The sequence below is a fragment of the Rousettus aegyptiacus genome, unplaced genomic scaffold (assembly GCF_014176215.1).
Source record: "Rousettus aegyptiacus isolate mRouAeg1 unplaced genomic scaffold, mRouAeg1.p scaffold_m13_p_5, whole genome shotgun sequence".
Lineage (NCBI taxonomy): Eukaryota > Metazoa > Chordata > Mammalia > Chiroptera > Pteropodidae > Rousettus > Rousettus aegyptiacus.
In genome coordinates, this window is record NW_023416308.1 from 64675677 (window position 1) to 64693698 (window position 18022).

At 34.4% G+C, this 18022-nt stretch overlaps 1 protein-coding gene and 1 pseudogene across 1 annotated transcript in view; both read right to left on the reverse strand.

Moving 5' to 3' along the window:
- TYR (tyrosinase) overlaps positions 1 to 9000 on the reverse strand; it is an 82806-nt gene extending 73806 nt beyond the window's left edge. The window contains exons 1-2 of the mRNA XM_016153166.2: positions 7439 to 9000; positions 80 to 296 (exon numbers count right to left, since the gene is read on the reverse strand). Coding sequence (XP_016008652.2) covers positions 80 to 296; positions 7439 to 8257 — 1036 coding nt within the window. The 5' untranslated portion in view covers positions 8258 to 9000. The remainder of the gene's footprint in view (positions 1 to 79; positions 297 to 7438) is intronic.
- LOC118603563 lies at positions 5450 to 5568 on the reverse strand (annotated as a pseudogene).
- Positions 9001 to 18022: the final 9022 nt, after the last annotated feature.

Genomic DNA, 18022 nt, shown 5'->3' on the forward strand with positions numbered 1-18022 from the left:
GGCTTAGAGTTTTTGGTTAAGAGATTTGTAAACATAAATTACGAAAAGAAGAAATTTCAAATGAGTGAAAAAGGATTACCTTCCAGTGTATTTCTAAAGCTGAAGTTAGCAGTTTTATCCATGGAACCCGATTCATACTGGGCCAAACTCAGGCAAAATTCCACATCAGCTGAAGAGGGGAGCCTTGGGGTCCTGGCTTTGTCGTGGTTTCCGGGATTACGTAGTAATGGTCCCTCTGGAGTTCCATTGCATAAAGCCTGACGGCTGTTGTACTCCTCCGACTGGCTGCAGATGATCTGCACAAAACACCTCCATGTTAAAGTAGTTGTTGCCACCTCTTAGTCAAAGGGGGAAGGTAAAAAGGTTGATATTCCTGATCGTCACATTTGGATTTGTCATCATCAGGAGATCAATAATTTAAATTGCTGAAGGAAGCAGTTTTCTGAGGGTTGCAGAATATACCATGAAAGTTAAATTCTAGAACAGTGTTGTAAGTCTTGCATCTACCACCAGAAAAAACAAACAAACAAACCACAAATTCCCTAGGCCTCCTCTATAAAATAGGGATACTTCATATAATTTTTGTCAAATAGTTTTTGATGAGAAAATTAATTTGACAAACATTTGGTAAATATCTATTGTGTGACTTCACTGGTTCTATGCCCTGGCCCAGGGTTTAGGTCTGTGTCCTTTTCTTTTACCTTTTTTTATATCTTCTCCTTTGGCTATAACAACCAGTTTCATGACTTAAATGTTAACTACATGATAAAAACTCCCACATTCCTATCTCTAGTCCAAAACCAACCCTCCAAACTCTTAAACTTGAATATCCACCTCCAACTTCATTTTTTAATATCTTTTATGCATATTAAATATATAAAATTTTAAAATTCCTAAATCTATTCCTTTTTTTATTTCCTATCATAACAACCATCCTGCAGCTCAAACCAGAAGCTCATGGATCATTATGTTTAAGCTAGAAACTGGAGAGTTATCACTTGCATTTTATTTTCCTTTCTTTTTCACATTGAAAACATCAGCTAATATTGTCAATTCTACTTCCAGAGAATATCTTGAATCTGACAACCGTTCTCCATTTGCTTACAAATTATGTCATTCTACTGCTAAATTCAGACTGTCTACTCCTCTAGGCATTGTGTGTACTTCTCCATCCTATGCCTTTGTTCATGTCTAAGAATGTCCACTCCTTGCAATGTATCTGATATTCTACCTAGTTTTCAAAGCTAATATTTTGGGAAAAAACAGACACCGTAGACTCTGACTTAAAAAGTAATTCAAAAGGATATAACTCTAAATATGAAGTATTAGGGACCTTTATTGAATTATTTTACTTCTAGTTTCCTTTATAAGTAGGTGGAACAGTAAACTGTGATTAAAAAAAAAAAACGACTAAGTCAAAAGGAGCTCTTTCAATAAGTATGAAATAAAAAATTATAAGTGGTTAATAATATCATATTGTAATCTAATTAGCAAAATTAATTCTTTATCTTAAAATCATCGATGCCTTAGATTCAATGAGAAGAAGTAACTGGTAGCAAGATATCAATCCTAAACCATCATATAAGTGCAGGAGAACCCACCCTGCCATGCCTCAACATGTTCCTCAATCCTTTTACTCATTCATAATTGAGAGCTAGAACAGTTAGGTGGTTTTCTAAGGTCATAAGATGTTTACAACCAGAACTAGAAAATTAATACACAGTCTTCCTGATTCCAAAGCTATATCTACTACATTTATTGTTGCCTATAAATGGCTTAGGAATGGTCGAATAAAGCTAATCTAATTTTTGCATTGAATGTAATATATTGAATTTCTAGCTAATCTTTATTGATTAGCTAGATATCACAGTAGGTACATAGATGAAATCATTTTCATTCCTGTTTGAATAACATCTCAGGATATTTTCAGAAGATTCTGCAGCCTGAAAGACTCCTACAGCAGATTTGGTTAAATTAGAGAGATTTGAATGGAACTATTTTTGATGAAATGCCAACTGCCAAGTGACTCAGTTTTCAGATGACTGGATGCATTAGTAAAAAGGAGGAAATCTACCCTTGTTCCAGAAATAATTTGAAAAACTTAATCCCAAAGCATTGTCTTTATATTTTATGTAGAAGGGGATGCAGGGTAGGAGAGACATTGTTAGTACTAATGTTATAATCATGTAGATCGCAGTCAGAAAGACATGATTCCCAATATTGCCTCTTTTTTAGCTACGAGGTATTGAGCAAATTATTTCATCTCTATGAGCATCAAGGGTTTTCATTTGTAAATGGTAAATATGGCAATTTTTTATGAAGAATTAAATAATCTAACATACGTAAAGCACTTAGCATATCAGTACCAGGTTTGGGGTATTTAAAAATAACAACTTTTATAATTATTATTGAATACAATACCAATGGGCAAGCCACCAAATTGTTTTTAACTCTGACTCTATCATAATGGTTGAATATTAATTCTTAAAATAACCAACATCAATATATCATAAAGATATATTATAATAATAATTTTCCTACATGGAACTCAAAGAATATGTCAGATACTAAACTAGGCATTTTACATGAACAGGTTTCACTGAATCCATTCACAATAATGGTTTATAGTATATTATTCTAATTTTAGAGAAAAAAGGTCTCAGAATAAATAAGTAACTTGTCCAGGATCTTGCAGCTAAGTAAGTTATAAAAGTCTACTGAAACTCATATTTAGGTGACTCAAAAGATCTTACCTTTTCTACTACAATATTCTGCTTTCTGTTTCATTTAATCATTCCATTAACATAAAATAAGCACATATGATAATTGTGCTCCATTGTTCTGGTTGTTGAGAAAAACCAAAGATCAAAGAGTCTAAATAACTTGTCCAATACTATCTGGTAAGTGGCAGAGATCTTCTGACAAGGAATTTCTTCTTTTTTCTATTTCAACACAGGTGATTTATAATATATGATGAGGGGGAAAAATATCAAGTGTCCCAAGTCAAATGAAAAAAGGGAGATAGAAAGAACAGATGTGTTACTGGAGAAGGTGAATCTAGACAGTGCTTTCTTAAAGAAATAGCAGTAAACTGCCAGTTATTAACAGCTTTCAAGAGCGAAGATTTTATTATGGCATTAGAGGTTTTATCTTAAAAAAAAAAAAACAACCCTAAACCATATGACATTCCACAGAATCTTTTTCATAAAGAAAGAAGAGAAGCTGTTATTCCACTGAGCTGTTGCTATGGTTACCTAAAACCCATGACTCTCTGATGAAATGTGACTTTTTTTTCTTCCCACTGTTTGCTTCCATGTGATGTGCTTTTCACCTGATGAGTGAATTCTCCGGCCACATTTCACTCGTGTCTATAATCTGGGAAATGTCTTTTCTCTTTATTTTGATCCATCATGACAGCTACTCCTGATCTACTTTTCTTTTTCATGGCTAGCTTATCTGCTACTTACATAATATTGGATCTAATTGTGTTGAGCCTAGGTATTTGTACTTTGATGTTGTGAAGCACCACCCCTCCATCTCCAAAAATAATGGACTGATTAATAGACATGCTTCTACTTGAACTCTTGGCACTAACCAAATAAATGACAAATGTACAAAAAACATGTGAATCATGAATGTAAGCTTTCTAAAAAAAAACTAACATTATCTCATTTAAATATATATTATTTTAATGAAAACCCTACCAGTAAATATTATTAATCATACTTAAATAACATTCAGATTCATTGTAACTCACTTGATCTTTTTTATCATATGCTCTCTTTTTAGTGTGTGTACTCAACACACACACATACATATGGAATCCCAGAGAGGACTAGACAAAATGTTTTATTCTAGACTTTGAGTAAATTGCTGTTTATTTTGGCATTGTGGCCTTGGGGATTTAATATTATAAGGAAACACAGGATAACATTCTAGAAATCCAGGCACACAGAGTTTAATTTTTAATGAATACTAGCATGAGAGGTAATGTTTTTATGGTTTTTAATTTTCTTCAATTTGATGTACATTTATAAAGATCATTTTATGTATATATCATGATTCTGGGCTTTGTGGATATAAAAATAAATGAGAAATGGTCTTTACATTACTGCAGCTGACAGTCTGGTAGGCAAAGATAGGTTTGAAACAATTACATGTACTAGAGAATTATAGGTACTATAATATAGATCTGTACAAAGAGTAATGATAGAACAAAGGGGCAAGGGTCAATTCTACTCAAGTAAGGGATGTATCAGTAAAAGTAGAATGGAATATTTACATTATAACATGAATGGAAAGAACTACATCAATATTTCTACCCCAAATGTCTGTGCAATTGAATTTTAAGTGAATCAAAGTGACTTCAAGTCAATTTTACATCCACAAATTATTGTCTTATTTGATCCTTCCTAAGCTTAAATTGCTTCTTATACATAGGTAACAGTTGGCTTGAAATAGCAATGGAGTAAGAGGCAATGGGTCTTAGTTCTCAACTGTGTGACCTTGGACAAATCATCCTACTTTTTAGTCTTCTTTGTCTTCTTTTTTAAAATGTGGATACCACACTACATGCAATTCAAGATCTCTTAGGCTCAGAGTTCATAAATGTTATGAATCTCTAAAACTTCTATTTTTGTGTCAAGTAAAAATATCTAAAATCAAGGGGGAAAAAATGGAAGTTTTGTATTAAAAGGCAATCAGTCTAGCTAATTTAGAAGTTATAAATAAATTCACTGAATATGGAAGCTTTGTGTTCTCATCTCACACAAAAAAAGTCTAGTTTTTGATTCGAGTGTTCAATTCAGACACAAGCATTTAAACCAGTGGTGTGTTTATTAGAGAACCTGAGTTTGTAAAGTAAAAGAGACACCAAAACAATTTCATATTAATTAAATCAGTAATTCTCAGTGCTGGTTGCACATTGGAATCATATGAGAAGTTTTTAAAAATGTAGATGCCTGGACTTCACAGTGGACAATCCAAATATGATTTTCCAGCAGAACTCATGTAATTTCTTTCTGTTTTTTTTTTAAAGCTCCCTAAATGATTTAGGTGCCAAGAATTACTGAATTAAATCAATATAAACAACTGATATTATTTTTTAAAGGGCTATAACCAGAGAAGCTGTGTAAAGGAATGGAAACAGCCAGAGTTGGATTTGACTCTCAAATCACTTCACACAGTGACACCACTCACAGTAGGTGGACACAAATGTTCATTCATTTCACCTTCTTTATTTAAGCTATTGTTTGCTTGTCCCCTTCCCCCCATGGTCTTTGTCCATTCTATTTCTTAATTTATTTATCTATCATCTATCTATTATCTATCAATCTATCTATCTATCTATCTATCTATCTATCAATCTATCTATTTATGGCAACCTTTGGTTGACCTCCAATATTGCAAGGACCCTGTCTACTTACAGTCTTTTATTTTTTATTATTTATGCCTAAAGCACCTGGTCTTCCTAGGTGGTCTCCCATCCAAGTACTAACCAGGCCTGACCCCGCTTAGCTTCTGAGATCAGAGGGGATTGGGCTTGTTCAGGGTGGCATGGCCACAGACTCCTAATTTTATTTCTAACACCAGTTACTACATAGTAGTTTAATCATAGAACAATATTGAACCTAATATTTTAACAGTTTCAGTAGTGTTTATCTACTAGACCCAAACATTTTATTTAGAAATAAAATTAGCCACAATCATAAAGAAAAAAAGGAAGAATTTTTCACTCAATAAATTTTTTAACAACAAATTATTAAAAAACAATTACCAACATAATTTTGGGTATTATCAAGTAGCATCCATCTCACATAATTAAATGTCAATTCATATCTATCTATTAAGCTTTAGTGTGGATGTTATAACTTTTTTGATAATTTAGATAATTCTCTAGCTTTTCTGGGTCAAATGAAATTATATAGTTAAGAAAAGCATTAAAACTGGCTGAAAATCCCACATCCAAGTTTAGCAGTATTTTAAGCAGTAACAGAAATGTGAGAGCTAGATGAGAGTTTTGCACTTTATAGATTAAGGCAGGAGGAGGTCTGAAGGCTTATTGAAATAGATTTTTTTCCAAGTACTTTTTTTTTTTCCGCAGGCTTTCCTGCACAAATGTACTCATTACTCTTGGTAAATAGCTGACATTAGTGACACTAGATATTATACAGTGACCAATTTTCAATGAGCTTCAATAGACTCCATTTGGAAGGTGTGTGAACCTAGTTGTATGGGGGGATGGGAAACATTTACATTTTGAAACTGCAATATGCAAGGTGCAAATGTGATTTTTCCCATCTTATTTAAATATCGGGCTCAGTTTCATAAAGCACTGATAGTCAAAACTGCTGTATTAGAAATGTTTGGATTGCAAGTAGAATAGAATCCCTTCTTTGTTACGATATAAAATGATAAATGATTAAAACCATTTCTTTGGTTGTCTTTTGCTCATAATTTAGAGTAAAGAATAAGAATGGGAGAAAGAAAAATTAAATTTCAAAATAGCAATCTTTTATCTTGTTCCTCTCTAAAGTTTGCAATTTGGGAGAAAAGCTAATTTCTTCCACAGCCTGATGAAAAATATGAGACAGAATGGGTCAGATCCTTTGGCTAAAAACATTATAGCAGTGTAGAATGGTCATGAAGCTGAAAAATCTGAAAGCAAATTTTATCTCTGTTACTAATTAGCTTTGTGATCTTGTATAAGTTACCTCACATCTTTACAGTACAGTTTTAAAATCTTTAAGATGTGGAAACTTTAGTAAAAGTATTAAATAAGTTAACGCACAAGAACATTTCAACAGGGCTTCACACATGTTAAATGCTCAATGAATATTAGCTATTTTCATTATTTACCTTTTTGGACTTAGGGTCCTCATATATTTTTTAAAAAGGTTTAATCTAAATAATATTTTCCCCGGTTTTTTGATCATAGTAATCACCATAGACATTTAAGAAATGATGTCTTCTCAGGACCCTCCCCTGAAGGTTCTAATCAATGGTTCTGAAATAAGGCCAAGGATTCGTATTTTTAATCTGTGCTCTGTGTGAATTTCATTGTGAAGAAAATTTCAGAAACCTTGACCTAAGTAATTTATTAATCATCTAAATATTAATTAATTTATTCAACAAATACTTAATGAGCCCTTGCCATTTTCCAATCATCATCCTAGTTGCTGGAGGTTATAGTGATGAATGTAGGAATGTAGTAGAAGATATTAGACAAAAAAAAAAAAAACACGCACAAATATCTATGTAACTACAGTTGTGAAGTATACTCTAAAGGAAAAATACAATGTATATTGATAACTCTTAATAGGGGACCTTTTCTACTCTTGATAGGAGAGAAGGGGAGGGAGGTTTATGAAGATTTGCCTGAAGAAGTGATTGCTAAGTTTTCTTTACGCTGTGATGTGGTGTGGCCAGAATATCTTACCTGCCAAGAGGAGAAGAAGGATGCTGGGCTGAGTAAGTTAGGGTTTGCTGGGTTACGCCCTCCCATGTACTCATCTGTGCAAATGTCACAGTTTTCAGCATCTCGCCAATCCCAGTATGGAATGGTGAAGTTCTCATCCCCTGTCAGCTTCTGGATTTCTTGTTCCCACAGCAACAAGAAAAGTCTATGCCAAGGGAGGAAACCTGGTGCTTCATGAGCAAAATCAATGTCTCTCCAGATTTCAGATCCTCCAAGTAGTGTGTCCCTTGACACATAATAATGTATCCAGACAAAGAGGTCATAAATGTTGATGTCATTAAACATGGGTGTTGATCCATTATTCATTTGGCCATAGGTGCCTGTGGGGATGACATAGTCTGGGCTGGTGGTATGCTTCGCTAGAGTGAGATAGGCAAGAAATTTGTTCTTCTCTGGGATACTCAAATCAAAGATGTTTCTTCTCACTGAGAGTCGCTTCTCTGTGCACTGTGGTCCCCAAAAGCCAAACTTGCAATTTCCACAGTCGAATCCCATGAAGTTGCCAAAGCACCGGCAGGTCCTGTTATAAAAGACAGAGGGCCAAGCCTCTCGGTCATCCACGCCTGTAAAGGGGAATTGAGGTCCAAGTGGTGCGTTGGACAGAACAATGTTCTGACAGGAACCTCTTCCTGAAAGCTGGCCACAGGGACTCCCGTCACCCCTCCATGGTGGGCAGCATTCCTTCTCCATCAGATTCTTGGAGGATGTACAGGCTCTAGGAAAATGGCCAGTGGAGGTCTGGAAACTCCACAGTAGGCAGTACAACACAGACAGAATCATTCTTCCCCTGGTCCGTACAAGGTCTGTTTCAGCTGTGTAATTAATTGAGCCACATACTTCTCTTTCCAGCTACCCCTTCAGTGACTATCACATGTTTTGGCTAAGACCTATGTAATACCACTCCCACCTCCAGCATCAAACACTGTCGGTTTTTATCTTAAGCTTTCATCTTCTGAAAACCACATGACTAGCTTTTCTTTGGAGTTGGCATGTATCCCACCAGTGGGATACGCCTATCTTATAGTGAGAAACACTATTCACTATTAACAGTTTCTTATGGTTACAATAACAATAAATAATATGAATATTAATAATCACAGTGCCTGATTTATATAAACCCAGTTAATTGACTATGAAATTAATGATGATTTTCATTTGAAAATGATAAATAGTGTCAGGAATAGAGTTTCTCTCATTAAGAAAGGTCAGGAAGTATTAGACATTAAATATGTAAGTTATTTGCTTCTGAGACCATAAATAGGTCACAGTATTTGCAAGTGTTGGCTTTGCAAAAAGAGACTCTTTTCAGCCTAAAGATTATTTCTTATTTCTCATTATATTGCAGCTTACTTATTTTGTGCAAAGTATCAGAAGAAAAAAAAATCTTGCTGCTACTTCTCCCTGATTATCTTGATGCATTTGACTGCTTGTTAGCTCTCTAACCACTCATTTTCTAACTATTCCTCAGGATAGGTCACTTTGATAGGTGGGTGGTCTTTATCGTGGGGACTTTTACTAGTTAATATTCCAAAGAAAACTCTTTTTTTGTTGTTGTTTTAAATGCTATACCATCTTGTTTCATCCAGAAGTTCTGGAAATCAGGAATTTATTTGAAATTTGTTTGTGATATGGTCTTGCAAAGGAGTTCTCAATTTAGTGAGTGAATGAATAAGAATATATTTTTCAACAAATATTTATTGATCATATAAATTTCTAAGAATTCTTTATCTGTACAATGAGTTAGGTAAATTAAAATGCATAGATAAAAATATAATTTTACCACTTATGCTAGTTTCCAAATGAGTAGTAGAGGTCATAAGTATATTAGACTTTTAATGGAGAGAACATCTTTGTGAACTGGGGATCCTGGAAAGAATTGCATTGTTTTGGATAATAGTATTCAAATTGTTTTACGGGAGAGCCACTTGAATAAAAACCTAAAGGGTGGTCATAAATTGGAAAAATGAATGAGAATGGAGACACTACTTCCAGCAGAGTAAATGTGGAGATGGGAGCTGTGTTTCAGCTGCAAAATTGGAGTATTGATTTCAGACAGGCTCCCCACACTACAGGAAATAAAACCTGGGACCAATCCCTGGAGGGGCTTAAAGCCGAGTGATTTGAACTAAAGTAAGTTGGAGAGTTAGAGGATGAGAGTAATCAATTCAAAGTTGCCCCTCTGAGACACTCTTCTCTATCTTGCTCCTTCCTCAAAGCTGGGTGGTTCTAGAAACATAAAGAACAAATGAGAAAAGTGAAAAGCACTGAGGAAAGCAGCAGTGTCTGGGCTCTTAACTGTGGGGTTCTAGGGTAGGTCATCACTATGCTGGTGACATTGGAATGCCAGCCTGTCTGCTCTTTTCTCTTCCTGCTGGAGTTTGTCTCATGAAAAAAAAATCAAGGCTCCTCCATACAACTCTCTTTAGACTCAAAACAGCCTTTTTAGTTGGAAGGAGCAGTGTGTGGGTGAAGAGGAAGAGAAGTTTCCATGGAAATGCTGCCTCTAGCTGGGATCAGGAAGTTGTCACATGATCTCTACAAGGAGGCTTAATTTTTTTTCTTCCTCCTTTCAGAGTCACAAAGAGATTAAAACAGGGCTTCTTGTCCTTGGGGAGTCTTGATTCTGTATTACTTTTAACCACATGGGGCCTTTTGTAACTGTTCCATCTACTTGCAGACAGAATTCAACTTCTCCTATTCAATTTAATTAAGAATTTTGCTTTACACTTGCCCCCCCCCCCCATCAGGCTTCTCCATGAATAACTTATAAAGCCTACATCATGCCACTAGGCTTCTGCATCTGACATTTGGAAATCATTGACATGAGCAATGTCATTCAACCGTTGGGGTGTGCTTTTAAGACAGGGTGGTTCCAGGAGGACACTGAAACCTAAACCAAGATGAGGGTTCACATGAGCAATCCTCAAGTGCTTCATCAACAAAGATAATGTATTATTATTAAAAGCATTTTACAAAAGGGTTAAAAACAACATAAATAAATTAAATTTATTGTAATGGAAAATAAACATATAGAACTCTTAGAAAGAAGAAAGGTTTGGAAAATGGGCCTACCATAAAATCAGGTAAACCAGGGTCTCAGAGCCATGGACCAGTATAGGTTCATGGCCTGTTAGGACCTGGACCACACTGTAAGATGGTAGCGGTGTAAGAGCAAGCAAAGCTTTATCTGTATTTGCAGATGCTCCCCAGCGCTAGCATCACTACCTCAGCTCCACCTCAGATCATCAGGCATTAGATTCTCTTAGGAGCACAGGTCCCTGGTGGCAAAGATATTGGGGGTCTCTAATAAACAACTAGTCGACTTTGAATTAGATGAGTCATGCTGGTGAGGTGGAAAATGCTGGGTCACAGATAAATTCAAATTAATTCTTATACAGCTATATTTTGTGTGACTTTGGGCAAAGCACATCATCTCTCTGATTTTAACCTTCCACAGTTATAAAATGGAAGTGATAATGCCTGAGTGGTCTACTTAAAAAGGTGGTTAAAATGATGCTGCTTTTTCATACCTTTAGATAACAAAGTGCATTCACAAACCATCTCCTTGTCTCTTCAAGTTTAAACTATTAATCCCAAACCTGCCCCACCCCCAATCGCAACCCACAGTTTCTGATTTGCTATTTAAAACCAATTGTCTTTTTCTGAGCAGCTCCTGTCGTTCTTAGGTACCCAATGATCTCTGTGATAAAGAGTGAAATTCTGAACATTATCCCTCCCCCAACTAAATTAACATCATTAGCATATCTCTTCTGGTGAACAGAAAAAAATTAACCTAGCGATCATGCTTCAAGTGATATCTTTCTAGGTGGGTGCACCATAATAATGTTTTATGCAAGACAATGGTTGGAAAATGTTTACCTAAATCTATAGAATTCTTCCCTCTCACTTCACTATTTTTCCAGTTACATAAATTACTGAACTAAGTATGGCTTTGTAAAGATTTTTACCTAAACCCAACTTTTGTACCCTCCCTAGAATTCAATAAATCCTATCTATTTTAAGTTAATTTTATATGGCACTTAACATGATGGCCTCTTGACTGTTCTCAAGATTAATTTGCCCCGAAAAATTCTTTTTAATCATCTTATACCCTTATTTCTAGACAAATTCACATTCATCACAGCAAACATTTATTTATATTACCCAGTATAAAGCACTGTAATCAGAAGGAAAAAGGGGAGTGCCTACTTTTAAAGTCAAAATAATACACATTCCATCCTTCACTTAATCAACAAACATTTATTGCATGTTTTAATTTTGCCTGGCAATGTTCATGACCACAGAGAATAACAATTACAAATGAGCCGTGGTCCCTGCTCTAAAGTAGTTCACAGTTTGGCAAGAGATTTAGAGAAATCAAGAGAGAATTACAGGACAGTTTGTTAAATGAATATTGTTAATAATATTGAATGTAGTATCAGTCAGGGTTCTGGCAGGAAAAAGCTGACTTTTTGAGGGAGGGTTAATAAAGGAACTATTTACAACTTTGGGAGCAGGGTTAAATGAAATGAACAAGGGATAATGTATTATCCTGGGCATGAAGGGTAAGGGGAGGGAACAAACACTGGAACACAGAGAAGGTCACTGCATAGACTAAACCAGCTGACAGGAGGATGCAGGCAACTTCTGGCTAAATGGCAAAGAAGGGTCTGGGAACTAAAAGCCTTGACCCTGACTTCACTTTCCTTCTGCCCTCTGATCTCCTGTCTGTGCACTTCTGTGGATAAAGCCGAGCTCAAGCAAGACGCAGGAGCAAGTAGTCTATTATTGTGGTCCTTAATCGTCAGCCTCCTGGAGCCCAGAACAGGGTAGAGAAGGCAAAGAATGGGCCTAGGAAGCCAAAGGAATGGCATCCAACACAATTTCCTACTCTGTGCTTTCTATATATTATTTTTCTTTGTAACAAAACCACATGAAATGGTTATTCTAATTTTGGAGCTAAAGAAAATGAAATTCAGAAAGTTTAAATGATCTATCCAAGGGCATGCAGCTAATAATTCATGGATCCAAAGTTTGCACACATCAGTGTGGCTACACTATCTCTGCTCTTCCACCAGGTGTATTGGGATTTATGTGCAGAGAATTATGGGAACACAGTGATGACATGTAACCCGGACCATCTGTGAAAGGACTTGGGGAGATTAGATTGTCAGGAAAAGGTTCCTGGGGAGAGATGATGCCTGAACTGAACTTTAAAGGAAGAATGGTGTAAGTAAACACAAGAAGGGGAAGAAAGTATAGCCTAGGTAGAGGGAGCAGCAAAATGCAAAGCTGACAAGATGCATTTAAGACTTCAAGCATTGATTATGATCGACAGGTCAGAAGAAATGAGAAAATGCAACTTTTATTCAAGCAATATGAAAAATTGATATAAGAACATTTAGGTGAGTTAAAGGCTGCATGCTATTACCTCACAGTATATAGATATTAGGGCTTATGTGGACAAATCAATAGTATTCTTATAGGTGAAAAGAGGAAAAAGATATATAGAAAAGTTACAAAGAAACAGCATGCTTCCTCATTATTAAAACCCAACTCTCATTGGCCCTCACTTTATCATCCTTGAGGACTAGCCCAACATTTTCTAGAGGTTTTATCATTATAAAATTTATAATTCTTATTACTATACACAGTATAATAATTTTATGCTATGAAAGTGACTGACAGTCCTAAACCCATTATAAATATTGCATATATTTAAAAAGTAAATAATACCAACCAAGTCTATAAGGGGGATAAAAAGATTTCTGGCCTAGAATTTCTATAACAATACATTTTATATAGCTTCGTCCCTATATCACTTAGATTTAAACTCTATTACTTTTGTCAAACATCTCCCATTTATCCAGTGGCCAATAATATAGCCTTTATCTTAGAGTCAATCATGATCAAAGCAAATTCAAACAAGCAAAAATAGGCTTTTATGAAAGAACAAAATTTTGTCTTATACCAGCCATTGACTATATTTCGAGCCTCAGTTTCTCTTTTTGTAAAATAGGGATATTAAAATCAGCTTACAGGATTACCGTGAGAATTAACTTAATGTCTTTAAAACAGGAGGCTTCTATCTCTCAGCCTCTCAAAAATTCCAAACTATTTTCACTTTGTTTTTTATACATCTCTTTTCTGAAGGCCATATCATTACATGACTTAAAAATAACAGGTAAAATGAAAAAATATGGAATTCATATATATTTAATTTGTCCTTTATATTAAGCCATTCTTTAAAAAATGTTAGCCAATGAATATGAAAAAATTATGTAGAATTTTTGGATTATCGACTTTTGTTTTATCTCACATTATCTTAATTTATTCATAGTTGATCTTAGTAATAAATATATCTTTGTGATATTAAGATTCTACATCATATTATTTCTATTTTACATTTCTATTTTCTGTATTAGAGAATCTGGCAGTTTAAGGGATTAAGAAACTTTTTCTTAATCCTCTGAGTACTTCATATCTATAACTAAATTCCTAGAAATGGAACTGCTTATTTTTTCTCATCACTTTACTCCTCAAGGATTTGATATTTGCAAAGCCCTTTGATATGATCAGATGAAAATTCCTATTGTACAGGAAGGTATTTTATATTATATGGTCAAAGCACTGAAACATGGAGAAAACATACGCTTCGTGCCATAGGAAAGCAACTCTGCTGTAGCCTGATCTTTTTGGCCTTATGTTAGCACAGAAGCATCTGGGGATGAGGCGCATGTCCCATATCAATTTATTTTATAAACTAGTTCTGGGGAAAGAGAAATTCTGGAAATATCTGCCCGTTTTCCATAGAAGCAGGAACTTCTACCTACACCACATTATACACAACTTCAGTTAAATTGCATCTTCCCAAAAGCTTGAGTGTAAGACCAACCTGTTTTTCTTCTTTCACCCTGTCAAGAGATGATAGGTTATTACAAACTAGGACTATACAGAGCACTGACAGCTTGCAGATATACTTTCATGCTAACTATATGATCCAGTTTCACTTCGTTGAGTTAAATGATCAAATGCAAAGCCCGAAGGAGTCCATACTATGCAAAGGGTGAGCTAAGGACATTAGGCTATGTCAGAGTGACAGAAGAAAGGGAGCTTTTCTTTGATTTGACAGCCTGGCTGTCCCACAGGATCAGTCTACCTTGTCTATGCTGCTTTTTAGTGGCTTAGAATCTTTCTAGCCAAGAGCTGTGCCAAGAGACTTATTTTCGTAATGAAAGACATTATTTATTTTAGTATCTAAATTAAGAAAAAAGAGAATATGTCAGATATAACCTTTTTGTTATTAGACTATTTGGGATACATGTGATTATTTTCCTTTTTTCTCAGATTATAAATATAATATATATTTATATATTAGAAATGAAGGTAACATGAAGCAACTAATGCAGACTCTCAGCTTGCTTTAAAATAAATTTAAATTCTGAAAAAAATTTAAAAACACAGTAATTGGTAGAAGTCAAAAAAAGAGGAAAGGAAGAGTTTTGTTCAAGAAGTTTGAGAAAAAGAGGAAGCCAAAGAAAGCAGAACCAAAGAAATAAGAAAAAATAGAGATTTTTAAGATGATAAAACAATAAAGAGAACCTTTTTTTTGAGAACTAATTAAATGTTATAGTTCCAATAAGATCGATAGGAAACTCAATAGAAAGTATAAATTCACTCAATTTATAAAAGTAGCATAACTATAGATGCAAAGGGCATTAACAAAATCAGAATTCTATAAAATAGTTTATAATTAAAAATTTAAAGTCTTAAATGAAATGTATACATATAGGGGAAATACAATAAACAAGACTGACTATAAGAAATAGAAAATCCGAATGAACTATAAAACTATTAAAGAAATTTAATCAGTAACACAATATCTATGCCTGAAAAAATCAACATTCCCAGGTGATTTTACAGTTCTGTTTTGTCAAAACATTCAGGAACAAATATCCTCTATATTAATCCCTTACAGATAATATTGAGGGGAAATAATACTATAACTAATTTTATGAGTCCAATTCACTTTATTTCAAAACCAAACCAAGACAATATGAAAAAGGAAAACCATAGGGCAATATCTCTTATGGACATAATGCCAAAATCTCAATAAAATTTAACAAAAAATTAGCAAATTAATTTAAAAATAACACATTATGACCCACTTGGACTCATCTTAGTAATTAGAAAATAATTTAAATGTCAACCCTCATCCCCAACTTGGCTTATATTTCTATCAGCTACTTTTATTTTTGTTTTATTTATGGTAACAGCTTAGACATTTTCCCTGAGAATTCTGATCAGCCCTAGAAAACAACCTGGAGTTTCCAAATGAAACAACTACTGTAGACTGCCCCATGACTAAGCCTACGACTACAAGCAGGCCCTGCCCACCCTGCCAAGGGCTCTTGTTTTTCAATACGTCTTTTAGTAATTCAAGGTGAAGTGTGAGTCCAGATCATACAATATCTGAAGAAATCTCTAATATGAAAAAAACAAAAGCAAAAAGATTACAGTAATTGTGAATTCTAGCTGACAAACAATATTTTATCTTCTAGAAACTCTAAATGTAGGAGCTTTATCCATTGACTTCAGATATTTGGCTTTAGAAAGAAGTATGAAGCCAACGTCATTTTTATTTTTTTACAGATATTTTATCTTTTTGGTTTCTTACAAGATTCTTTTTGTCTTCATAGAAAGGATCAGAATTGCGTAAAGACTTTGTAGGAGATAGGAAAAAAGAAATATTGAACATTTGCTAGATCTTGCAAGAAATTTTCAGTAAAGAAAATTATTTTGAAGTCTTGAAATGTAAGTTTGCCTTTGACATCTCCCTAAAATACTTAAATAAAGATCTTTTTTTTCAAAATTTTAACATCTATTTTTAGTTTGCTTTGATGGAATACCATGTCCGTAAGACTGTCCACAAAGTGATCCAGTTATATTTGAGTAACAGGTGCAAGTAAGTGCCAACATTCCTCTGATGTGTCCTTGGAATTCCTATATCTTTATGGATATTTTTATGTTTGGAGGTGTGGGGAGTGAAGTGGTAATCTTGTATATTGAACATTGCCTCCATGAAGAGAAGGCTACTTATTGGAAGGTGGCTACTCGTTTACCTGAATCTGTCAATAGGAGAATTCTCAATTAACAGGAGAGAGATAAATAATCTCCTTAACTTCTTTTGTATGGATAGGATCCTTTATCTCAAGAGGGAATTCATGAATAGGACACTTACTGACGTTTGTTTGTATATTGGTTTATTTTAACTAGTTCTATCAGTCTAACAATTAGTGGAAATTCTTAAATTGCCAATGTTCATTTAAATGATGGTGTGAAATTTTGTCTTTACCCATGTACTTACAAGTACTATGGTGGTAAGTTTAAGAGGTCGTGTCTGAAGCTGTTAGTCAGTTGCCACTTTAAATGAGAAGCTCAAGTTGTTGTTTAATAGAATCAGCATTTCTAAATTAAATACTTTTTATGCTTCCTTTGTAAAGCTCTATATCTCTCCAGTGGAGGAAAATGATTTGGAGTAATCATTAGTAGAACATATTTATTTTTATGTATTATGGTCTAGACTCTGTGTTTGGCCATAGGGAAATAATTGTTCATAGGATATTACTTCATCTCCTAGAGGGATAATAATCTAATGTGAAGATAACTGTGCAACAGATAACTCCAATACTAGTGGAAGGAACTATAGTAGTGACAGGCACAGAGTAGCCTCATTTACACAACCTAGCGAATTAGGGAGAATTCCTTGGTAGGAATAACCAGGGTCATGCATGGATAGGTGGTTCCAAACCAGACAAAATGTTCCCACATACTTTTTTTTTTCAAGTTTGATGAGAATGTGTTTTCCTGCTAATTTTAACAGCTTTATTAAGATATAATTTATGTACTATACAATTCACCTAAACTATTCAATTTATTGTTTTTTAATATAGTCAAAATTATGTGCAGCCATTACTATGGTCAATTTTAGAACATTTTCATCACTTCAAAAAGAAACCCCATACCCTTTAGCTATCATTCCCCTATCCTTTCCCCTCCACTCTCAGCCTTACACAACCATTAATACAAATTCTATCTTTATAGATTTTCCTGTTTTTCCCTTTAAAATGGGTAAAATTACATAATTTTTGGTCTTTTGTGACTGGCTTCCTTGACTTTGCATAATGTTTTCATTAAACAAAATTACTGTAGGCCCAAAAACTTTACTCCTAGTTATAGTCTCAAGAGAAACAAAACATATGTTTATACAGAAACATGTATGCAAACATTTATGGTAGCCAAAAAGTGAAAACAGCCTGAATATCCATCAATGCACGAACGGATAAAGAAAACTAGTATATCTCTACACTGGAATATTATCAAGTCGTAAAAAGGAATGATGTACTGATACATGGATACTTGTCGCAAGCTTCTTTATCTGGGTTCTGAGATAGTGAGGGTGAAGGATCTAAAACAGGTTAGGATTTCAATTATTACTAATTTATGTTGACCTGAATTGCACTGTTGACAAGACATACTCTCCCT